Here is a 12,132-nt window from a genome sequence, read left to right as displayed (position 1 = left end):
AATAAGAGACTTCAAAAGCATCAAAATAATCCTACCGACCCCAAACCTTTGCATGCACCCCAAATAACAACCACAGAATCTCTTCTATAGAAGACGGGTTTATTCATGACCGATCCAGGATGTCCAATATTGATGCATTTGGCGCAAACAGAAGGCAAGAGGAAAGGGAGAATACTGCATGTCTAATGTCGATAAAACACTGTCAGACAACAGCTATGCAATGAAACACAAGAGCGTATCAAAAATCCGACATACAAATAACATTTATCCTATTAATGCAAAGCAAGGAATATATTTGTCTCCCTGTTGAGGTGCAATTTACAGGTGGAGGATCAATATCACTGGCCAGAGGTGTATGATGGAGTCCACAGATGCTGGTCTCGTGATTGCACATCATGTCCTTAACGGGAGAAGGTCTTGCCCCTGGACAGATCATGTGAGGGTTAAATTCATATTCAATAGATCAATGCACAGTGGAATAAATATAGATATATACGCAATACTGCAAGAGTGTACTATTACATAGGATTATGTGTAGTGCTGACAGGTAGCAGGTTTGTTTTTTTAGTTAAAAGCACACTGACATTCACGAGAAGTCATTCTTCAGAGCTCACGGTAGGTATATTTCAAAAGGTTTCTACATTACTGATAAAAATCAATTTCTAATCTACCAGAAAAATGGCCTTTGATTCCAGAGAAGATGTACCTGCAGTATTTGGCCATGTTTCAGTTTAAACAAGCTCAAACAACAACCAGCTGAAGTATCTTTGAAAAGTACATGGTAATCTGCTTTGATATGATCGGCGTATGGCGCAACGACCTCAACGTAATTAATGAAGATTCAAACACACAGTCACAAATTAATCTTTTGCAAGCACATGCCACTGGTGTTAAACTCAAACCAGAGATATGCACCAACATCAGCACAAATCAACCACCTCTGCTGAAAAAAAGCCTGTGAGAAAAATACTTAACTTTGTGCGGTTTCATATAACGTGTGAAACACTAGTGATTGTGAAACAGCACTTACGACATAGTTTTCATCTCTTTCTTCTCAGCGTCCGGGCGAGCTCGGTTGAGTACCTTGAGGAAGTCCGAGGTCTTGGCCCTCATGCGAGTGTGGATGTAAGCCTAAAACCAGAGAAAACACATCTATCTTCATTCCCACGAATATAGCTGTTTTCTTCACGCTGACAATTGTGTTTCATCTGGCCAAACAAAGGGCAGAATGGTTGAATGACAAGAATGCAAACCAAGCTCTCGTTCGACCCTTCATAAACACAATCAGGGGTTTCTGAGGAGGGTCTCTCACCTTGGAGCACTTTATGTGGTAGTGCAGATAGTCCCGGAAGGTGTGGATGAGGTTGATGGTGTTGTCTCTGGTGTTGGCGTTGGTGTGTCGAGGAAACAGCACTGTTGGGAAAGGAATTCAGTATTTTTATTTGAAATAAAATGAGAAATTCACTGTAATTGTGACACGTTGGGTAACATTTACATAAAGATTTTTTATGATTTTTCAAAGAAGTCTCTTATGCTCATCAAGAGTTTATTTAATAAAAATAAAGAAAAAAACTGTAATATTGTGAAATATTATTTTAATTTAAAATAATGGTTTTCCGTTTTAATATACTTATTTTTGTGATGCAAAGCTGTATATTTAGCATCTCTACTCCAGTCTCACTCCAGTGTCACATGATCCTACAGAAATCATTCTAATATGCTGATTTATTATCATTGTTGGAAACCGTTTGGGCTGGCTAATATTTTTTGTTTTGTAAATAATTCAGGATTATTTGACTAATAAAACGTTTAAAAGTACAGAATTTACTGAAATCTAAATATTTTCAAACAACGTCTTTACCAACACTTTACCATTACCATGTATCAGTTCAAGACATCCTTGCTTAATAAAAGTATGAATTTATCTAAAAAAAAAAGTTTATAAATAAATAATAAATCTGCATATTATAATGATTTCTGAAGGGTCATGTGACACTGAAGACTGGAGTAATGATGATGAAAATTCAGCTTTGATCAAAGGAATAAATTATATTTGAAAGTATATTTAACAGTATCACAGGGCTCAATGCTTATTTTTCTTTTCAGGAGCACCTTCTGATCAATGATCAAAAATTTTAAATAAATTTAGCCTTGACCTGTGACTCAAATAGATTTACAGGGGCTTTTTTATTTTTTTTTTGTAACAGCATTTTTCTAACTTTATTAAAAGTATGTCATCTTTTATGTCAGATTCAAAAGGGTTTAGATTCATTAAAACAATAGAATAAGAACAAGAAGAATAAGTTACCAATCAAATTAAATCAGTAATAACAAAATTAATTGGTACTACAGAGGTGGCACAGAAGAACACAAAAGGTGCAGTTAAATTCATAAATTCATGTTGAGATTAATACTTTAAAATGTTAAACTTTAAATATAGAAATATTAAATGATTTAAATAACTGAAATTATATTTAAAAAAACTGCCAGTAGGTGCTGCTACTTTTCTCTCCAATACAGTAGGAAGTGAAATGAAATGAAATGTGGAGGATGTTAACCGTGACAAGATGATTGACAACAGTCAATATGGATACTCTACTGAATGAAGCCCCGCCTTCTGAATAAAAGAGCCAATCACTAATCAGTAAAGTCAGTTATATTTTAAATGATCAGCCGGGTTGGGTCCGAATCTATTACCTCGGGTCCCGGGTCGGTTTAACATCCTTCCCCATTCTGATGCTCGCTTTGAACTTCAGCAAGTCATCTTCACCACATCTAGACGCCTAAATGAATCGAGTTGCTTGGTTGATTAGCAATTTGTTTTACCAAGCAATTGAAAAGGTGTACCTAATAAAGTGGGTGGTGAGTGTGTGTATATATAATTATTATTATTACTACAACAAAATCTAATTTTAAGTTTTTAGTTAACTAAAAAGTGTTTTGTAAATATATTGTGTATATAAAATTCTGTCAGTGCACTAGGACAAAATACACTTGCATTAAAAACAGTGTCTATGAACAGGTTTTAATATCTTATTCAATGCTGCTTCTGAAGTAAATTTAATCCTGTTTCAAGAATTGTTAAATATCTCAAAAGGAAAACCAGGCGAAAAGACTGATTCAGAACTTATTTAGTGATTTTGTTGCAGGGTAGTTGCCGTTTATAGAGGGATAATATATAAATACGCAAAATTTAAACCAGAATGGATGCCTGAAGGTATACACTGAAGGTATAATATGAATAATAATATAAAAAAAATATCTCATTTGAATTTTATTATCTAAATGCATTATTCTGAGAATAAAATAATCTTTATCAAGAGGTTTACATTCAAAGATTAGTATTTTCAGTTACTTCTGTTCTGCATTTCTTGCTGCAGGGTACCAGAGTTAAATGAAGAGACAAAGCAGAACTAAAGAAGCGCTAAATATTGCATGTCTCTCTAGATACTTCCTGGTTGTATGAGAATCTCAAGTGGAGTAGAGCTGGTAAATGTTTTTGGCTTTGATAAAAGGGTGTGGTGCTTTTTCTATTCATTAAGAGGTTTGTGTAACCACCATGAAGAGAAGACGGGTGCTTGCTCTCTTGATCCGAATGCAAATGCACCGTGCACCTATCACACATAATCAGTGCTAAAGCAGTGCTTTGTTCTGGCCTCATAAATGTCCAAATTAATGTACACGGCATCAAGAGTCTATACTTAACTAGCAGCTGAGGTTGATAAAGGTGTTCAACCAGGGTCTGATATGAACACTTGCCAAGAGCCATATGTGTATGTGACCTCAAGATACAAACCAAAAGTGATGTAGCCGATGTTGTCTCCCACTGTGGCGTCAGTGTCCTTCAGCTCCAGAGGAGGTTCTCTGTGACTGAACAGCACCTGAGGAGCCGTGTGACTGGCCCTCCGGCCCTCCTTAAACTCCTGAACACAGAGGAACACAGGCATCATCATGATGACAGTCAAAACACCACTGTTAACAAACATGATGGTGGTGGTTTACACTGCTGACATCATTATGTGCAAGTAATCTGGAAAGCATTTTATTCACTGTATTATAAAACAGCTATAAATTCCAGAAAATATTGATTGCATAAAAATATTTTAAAATTGAAAACGACGGAAGTCCATATCCTCCACTGAATAAAAAAAAGGTATGTGCAACATTTTTTTTTCCCTCAGAATTGCAAAATATAAAACTCAGAATTCCAACTTGAGTTTATATCTTGCAATTTTGATATCTCACAATTCCATTTTTTTTTGTTTCTGCCACAGAATAACAATAAACAAGAACATTGCGACTTTTTCGCACAATTATGAAAAAAAAAGAGAATTAAGAGAAAACTAAATCTGAATTGTGAGAAAAATCTCAAAATGCTGACATAAAACATCAATTACCTTTTTTTTCATTCCATGTTGGAAACCACAGAAAATGGTTACTATTACCGTATTTTTCAGACTATAAGTCGCACCTTAGTATAGGTCGCATCAGTCCAAAAATACGTCATGATGAGGAAAAAACATAAGTCGCACTGGACTACAAGTCGCATTTATTTAGAACCAAGACAAAACATTACAGTCTAGCCACGAGAGACGGTAATGTTTTCTCTTGGTTCATTTCTCTCTGTTCATGTCAAATTAATTTTGATAAATAAGTCGCACCTGACTATAATTCACAGGACCAGCCAAACTATGAAAAAAAGTGCAACTTAAAGTCCGGAAAATACGGTAATTGCATTAATATTATATCAAGATACAGGTGTTGGTTTTCCTGCTGGGCATCACTGCCTGACGCACCTCCTCCGGTGCCTTTTGAACTTGTGTGTCATGGCACCTCACTGAACACTTTGTGAGCCTGAGCGGGTCGTCAGCTGGGGACCACCACTCATCGACGTTTCGCTCCTTTAACCCCAGTACGTCTCGTGGTGGCGGAGCGATGGCAGGGATCTCTCCCTGCCACCCCCTGCTGATGCCCTAGGTGTTTGCCCCCCAAACCTTCTCCTTCCTCCTTAGCCACAGCCAGAAGCTGCCTTTCTCTGCCTCCTCTGCCAGCTCTTTCATGGCTTTCCGATGCCTTGCTCCTGTGCATCCCATGTCGCGGAGTAGGCGAGCGGTTGAGGAACCTACAAAGCCCCTACACCCCACTTCCACAGGGCAGATAACGGCTTTCCAGCCCGCCTCCCTGCACTCTGCCGCCAGATCAGAGTACTTGGCTCGCTTCCGCTCATACGCGGCCTCCACCCCCCCACCCCCCTCCCATGGTACAGTGAGTTCCACGAGGAGGACGGTCTTGCAAGTCTCTGACCACATTATGAGGTCGGGCCGCAGGGATGTTTCCACTATTTCCCTGGGGAACTGGAGCTGCCTTCCCAAGTCGACCCTCATAGTCCACTCACTTCCCGGTGAGAGGAGCCTTGCTGTGTCTCTCTGGCGGGAGGGTCTGATGCTCTCTCCAGCCCTCGCGAACTGGATGGCATGCCAACCTCGAGCGGAAGGTCTACTATTCGCCTCCTTTCTGCATGACTCTGACACCTCTGCCAGCTTTTTCAGTACTTGGTCATGTCGCCACCTATAGCGGCCTTGGGACAATGCCGTCGTGCAGCCCGACAGGATGTGCTGGAGGCTTGCGTTGCTGGTGTTACAAAGGGAACATGTGTCTTCGGCCCCAAACCATTGGTGGAGGTTTCGGGGACAAGGCAAGGTGTCATAGGTTGCTCTGATCAGAAAGCTGAGCCTAGCTTGGGGGATCTTCCATAGGTCGGACCATGACATGGACCTGTCTGTGAGGCCTTCCCATGACGTCCAACGTCCTTGCTGGCCCTGGGACACAGCTTTGACGTTAAGGCGTTCGTGCTCAGTTCTTGCCACTTCCGCCACCACCATGGCTTTCCGGTCTTCTTTGGAAGCCTTTGACCAGAACAAGGGAACATCGCCCCTCCCAAGGCCTGCTCGACCCTCCTGGACTCTGCCAACCACCTCGCGGTGCTTCAGCCTAGTGATTGCCATGTCGACCTCTTCTTGGGCTTTCCACTTTCTTCCCGTTCTTATCTGGGTGCCCGCTGCTCTCACCAGCTGGTCAGTGGTTTCCCTCAGCTCCAGCACCAGCCGAGCCTTCTCTTGCTTGTATCCCCCGCTGATGGATCGCAGTGGTAGTTGTAGCGTGTTCCTCCCGAAGAGGCCTACCTCCGAGAAGCATCTTGGTAGTCCCAGCCACTTCCTGATGAACGAGTTTGCCAGCCCGTCCATCTTGTTTACCACTGATAAGGGGATTTCGCTCATATTGAACAATATTACTGTTTTTAATGTATTTTTATCAAATAAATGCAGCATATTCACTGAGAAAATAATATTGAATGAAAATCTTTTTCAGTTAAAATATTAGTAGTTGAACGGATTGTAGTTGATCTGTATGAATTAGGCCACAGTTCGGCATGCATGTGATCCGCGGATTAATTGTAAAATTTAAGTATAATAGAGTGAAAGTTTATCACTCAAAGTGATTTCAAACCATACCAGGCAGAGACGGTCTATGAAAACAAGTCTGAATATCTTATTCAATTTATCTTCTTTCAAGAATCTTTAGACATTTTTTATACATCAGCAAAAAACACCTAATTATTCAATATGTATATATAAATTTTTTTTAACTATTACAAAGGTCTTAATGTCATTGCATTAGATGCAAACTTTGATAGAAATTAGTGCTTGCTTATATATTTATTTAAAATAAATACCCTTTGCACTGATATTTTTAAATAATGTAAACATATTTGCGCATTTTCAATTGCGGCTTATTCGTCCAAACACTTTTTGGGGCTACAGTACATACAGAGATATAAAATGACTTAAACGTGAAAAGCATACAGCTCTAACAATGAGCTCATAAGTTTTGAGGTCAGTCAGCTTTTAATTCTGTAAACTGAGAAATGACAGCACTGCTTGACGTGTGGTGGTTTAAACTTGACACATGACACCAAATGACTGGATTGCAAAACACCCAGATGGCATGTGTTTCAACATTTTAAGCATACAAAAACAACTGCAAAGTAGGTCAAAACAGAACCTGAAAATGGGATAAACTGAGCGAACCTGCATGAACACTTTCCCGATGATGACGTCGTCGTCATCCTTGAACACCGTGCTGAACACAACAGTTACTCTGTCTTTCTTAGCCTCGATATACCTGAAACCAATGAGAGAAAGACACAAACACAGGTGAGGTGAGAACAGCCACAAAACTGATTTTTTTTTAAATCTGAGCACTTTATTAAATGCTTGTAAAAAAAAAAAAAAAAAAAAAGAATATATTTTTTAATAGAAAAAAAATGTTTTTTTTTAGTTTTTCTGTTTTGTTTTCCCAATACCATTTAATCTAATCTAATGAACTGAGTTCACTAGAAACAATTCACATGATAACATGTTTTCAGATAACATACGTTTTCCTGAATTAATCAGTATCAATTATTTTTTAATAAATTGTTAAATTTAAGCTTAAAATATTTTACCACATAAAAACCACCATAAAATTCTTTTTTTTTTTGGTTAGATTTTATCACCCATTCTGCTGTTTTCAAACTGTTTATATATATAATGTGTAAACATTTAAATATTAACTGGCTAATCATATTGTTAATTATATTGATATTTATATTGAAACTATTTTAAATCATTTGACACAAAATATTGCATAAACATACATTTTCCTTCTTGCCTTGAATTTGCACATTGTTAATAATATGTTTTGTCAGGTTAAATCCAAGAGGAATGTCATTGAAAGGAAACTATTTAACTAATTTTTGCTAAAAAAAAAATAAAAAAATAATAATAATTAATACAAAATCAAAAAATAAAAATAAAAGATTAACTGATTCTCTAAATTAGTTGCAACTCTACTGTCCTGAAGCTTTAAACATAGTAGAAGTACTTACATAGACTCATCATCCCTGTAATGAACAACAGCCCTTTTTTCTCCCTCACGACCCTCTTCCTGGAACTTAAAGTACTTCTCAAAGACGGAAGCGAAGCAGTTTCTCTTGAGGATGCCTGCCTGGTGTATCATCTCCTCTTTGTTGGGTGGGAGAGCCTCCAGGTCAAAGAGCAGTGAAATATTGTACCCTTCAGAGAGCAACAACAACAGACAGTCAGACCAAAACTCTTACAGTAAAAATAACGAAAAATAACGAATGAAAACTGCAACCATTTGGCTTACCGTCTTCTGGTGCCACGAGGACATTTCCATAAATACGCTTCAGCAACTGAAACACAACAAACACAAATCTCTTTCATTTGTTTTATTAATAAAAGACACTCACTGGAAGTAAATTCATTACGCATCATTACAAATACTTTGCAATCATGAAGAAAAAATGATGCATCTTAATAATTTCATCATCACAACGCAATGCATGCTTCTTAATCATAATTTACATATACAACAGCTTGATTCATTCCCAGCATTTAACACATGATTTGAGCGTCCTGCATTTTGTGTTTTGTCACCTATTTTAGCCCAAATGTAATAGAACAGAGATAGGATTTAACAAATAAATCAACTTCCAAAAAATGCATTTGAATTAATTTTTGTCTGAGAGATTGTCTTTGTGTGCAAACAGGTAGTTAAAGGCCGTTTCTGCTGGTTTTCCTCTGATTTGCATTTATTTGATTTACATCAGCGGTCCTGAATGAGGCTGGAACCCACTTTGAATATTTATTTGCACTGGCAGAGAAAAGGCCACCCATCAACCTCAGCTCCATGAACCCTCAAGACCCATGAAAATCATTCATTCATTCATTTTCTCAATGCACTGATTCAAAATCCTGACAAAGCAACTATATCCATCCTGAAATGTGCCTGCAAATAACGCAATTCAAAATTTAGAGCAACAACTGATCGCTAAATAAACTGAACACTGGCTAAGTTTACTAAACAAGGAACCGAGGTTTCTTTATTTAAAACATGTGACTTCCTCTATGCAAAGCGAGTCAGAGACACTTCCTGTTTCACAAAGAAACCACATGTCCTTTAGACCCTTACATGGTGATTAAATGTGATCACCCTGTCTGGACTGAATCATGCAAAACAAAAAACAAAAATCACAAGATGATCAGTATGAAAGAATGACCCAAAATAATGTGTGAAATAAAAATTCCTTCCTGCATAAGTGTCCACAGGAAACCTGAACTCTATTTTCCAAACAGATGAGAATTACAATTTCTACACTACAAACGATAGTGATAGTGATAGTGATATATATATATATATATATATATATATATATATATATATATATATATATATATATATATATATATATATATATATAAAGTATAAATATATAGCACAGACCAAAAGTTTGGACACACCTTCTCATTCAAAGAGTTTTCTTTATGTTCATGACTATGTAAATTGTAGAGTCACACTGAAGGAATCAAGGGCTATTTCAGCAAGAAGGAGAGTGATGGGGTGCTGCACCAGATGACCTGGCCTCCACAGTCACCGGACCTGAACCCAATCCAGATGGTTTAGGGGTGAGCTGGACCGCAGACAGAAGGCAAAAGGCCAACAAGTGCTAAGCATCTCTCGGGGAACTCCTTCAAGATTGTTGAAGACCATTTCAGGTGACTACCTCTTGAAGCTCATCAAGAGAAAGCCAAGAGTGTGCAAAGCAGTAATCAAAGCAAAAGGTGGCTACTTTGAAGAACCTACAATATGACATATTTTCAGTTGTTTCACACTTTTTTGTTATATATATAATTCCATATATAATTCCACATGTGTTAATTCATAGTTTTGATGCCTTCAGTGTGAATCTACAATTTTCATAGTCATGAAAATAAAGAAAACTCTTTGAATGAGAAGGTGTGTCCAAACTTTGGTCTGTACTGTATGTATACATTGACTCCAATCTTTTCAATGGTATAGTGTATAATGTTACAAAAGCTTTTTATTTCAAATAAATACTGATCTTTGGATCTTTCTATTAATCAAAGAATCATGAAAAATATTTTTTAAATATTAATAATAATAAATGTTTTTTAAGCAGCACATCTGCATATTAAAATGATTTCTGAAGGATCATGTGATAAAGGATCAATGATGCTGAAAATACAGCTTCTATCACAGGAATAAATTACATTTTAAGATGCATTCAAATAGAAAGCAGTTATTTTAAATTGTAAAAATATTTCACAATATTACAGCTTTTGCTCTATTTTGGATCAAATAAATGCAGGTTTGGTGAGCAGAAGAGAATTCTTAAATCATTAAAAATCCTCATGTTCAAAAACTTTGGTTGTGTGTCTGTGTGTGTATATAAAATATTATTGTTATTAAATCAGTGCAGCATTGGGGAACATAAAAGACTTCTTTAGGAAAGACATTTTGTGAATCTTACCAAACCCCAAACGTTTGTATGGTGAAGTACATTTTGTATTGAGAGAGTCGATTTTAGGGTCTCTCTTCTGATTTTATGGTCCCAGACATGTTTTTGCCAGGTTTTGTGATTGTTTCTCATACCTCATCGGCGCCGTGCTCCTGAAGCTCCTTGAAGAACTTGAGATTGATGCTGACCATCACCTTAGTTTTGTCTCCATTGGGGTTGGAGATGTGGTAAATCACACCATCAAAGTCTGCAGCAAAGGAATATCAAGACCCCATGTTATTCAATCTGCTTTTATCAGTGTAAAATAAACATTAGTTTTGTTGTAAGATCAGTTATAAGCATGCATAGTAATGTTTGGAGAACAGAAACACATTTTTCGACTTTACCTGCAAATGTAACCTCTACAGCTTCAGGCTTGTTCCTAAACAAAAATAAATCATAGTTTTATGAGTTAATATGGTCTGCTATGCAGAGAACTTTTTTTCCCATAAAACACAAAGAAGTGAAGGGATTATGGACAGTCAAGCAAAAGTGCTTTATTTTGCAATAATGACATTATTCCACTTCTACACGCCTACCTGCCTAATCAATAAATTGACAAGAAATACTTATTGTTGAAAAAAAAAATTATATATATAATATATTATTAGAAATATTTGACCGGAATGCCGTGACTGACCAATCAGAATCGAGTATCACAGTAATAATGTAAACAATGACAGACCGTAATGACACAAATGTAAATATAAAAACGAAACTTTTCATTATTAAGTAGTTGAACTAAAAAAGTAAACGGGACACAAATCAGAATTTGTTTGTAATCAGTTGCAGCAGGCGCGTTGCCGTTCCAGCAGGAGAGCGAGCACGCGCAAAGTCACAAACTGGAGAATATAACGTTAAAGGGGGCAAAGTTATCAAGCAATCACACTTAAATCATTTTTTCTTAAATGTATGGGGTGTTCCTATCGGACACACCCCATTCAGGATGATTCATTTCTCCAACACGGACACATCAACACATTATCCGACAGAACAGAGTCAATACAACATGAAAGCTCGTGATACCGTGTCATTTTATACACGCAAACAAACTCTGTCTCGTGTCAAAGCATCAGATGATCGATGTTTAATCTAGTTGTGTCTCAGACAGGAAGATCTTCGTCTCACCCGTTGCTAGCGCTGTCGAATTTCAGGGTGAGGGTCTCCTCTATGATCCGGTTGTTGATTTCCAACAAAATCATGGTGATTTAAATGAATGTCTAATGGCTGTGTGGAATTAAAATAGAAGCGATAATATTGGTTTTCTGAAATCCTGCTCCAGTCGTTTTGGTTTTCCTGCTTCTACACCTCTGGCCGCTTCCGCATTCACTCGAAAGACCCGCGGGCTGCCCGCGTCACTGCCTGACTGTTCGCGCGTAGCCTACTAATTATTTAAACTAAATACTTTAATGGAATTATGCTATTTACAATTTATTTACTGTAAGATCTTCTATTTCAAAATCTTTTTTTATATAATTATTTTTTTCTTCAAAGTTTCCCACGCCACCAAAGAATGACCAATGATTTCGCATATATGACGTTTCAGGAATTCGTCATTACTAAATAAGGAGTTTTACAAACATTGCACTTTCAACATAGGGCTTTCTACTCTTTAATCTGTCTTTCTGAAATATTTCAGCACAGATGTTGATATTCTACATTCTAACATAAAAACAGCCTGTTTTGTGATCTCCATTACTTTTTTTCCCCTT

At 37.2% G+C, this 12,132-nt stretch overlaps 1 protein-coding gene across 1 annotated transcript; it reads right to left on the bottom strand.

The window, feature by feature from the left end:
- Positions 1–82: 82 nt before the first annotated feature.
- On the bottom strand, positions 83–11,823 carry arpc2 (actin related protein 2/3 complex, subunit 2). Its single transcript, XM_052606709.1, has 10 exons — positions 11,549–11,823; positions 10,768–10,802; positions 10,516–10,628; positions 8,209–8,254; positions 7,928–8,114; positions 7,089–7,182; positions 3,797–3,923; positions 1,313–1,413; positions 1,031–1,131; positions 83–423 (listed from the first exon to the last, which is right to left on the bottom strand). Exons 1-10 carry the CDS (start codon positions 11,620–11,622, stop codon positions 402–404), a joined length of 900 nt encoding a protein of 299 aa, XP_052462669.1. The 5' UTR covers positions 11,623–11,823; the 3' UTR covers positions 83–401.
- Between the last annotated feature and the right edge of the window lie 309 nt (positions 11,824–12,132).

The sequence above is a fragment of the Carassius gibelio genome, chromosome A9 (genome assembly GCF_023724105.1).
Source record: "Carassius gibelio isolate Cgi1373 ecotype wild population from Czech Republic chromosome A9, carGib1.2-hapl.c, whole genome shotgun sequence".
NCBI classification, from domain to species: Eukaryota; Metazoa; Chordata; class Actinopteri; order Cypriniformes; family Cyprinidae; genus Carassius; species Carassius gibelio.
Note: the sequence above shows the minus strand (reverse complement) of the source record. Positions and strands in the feature narration are given on the sequence as shown.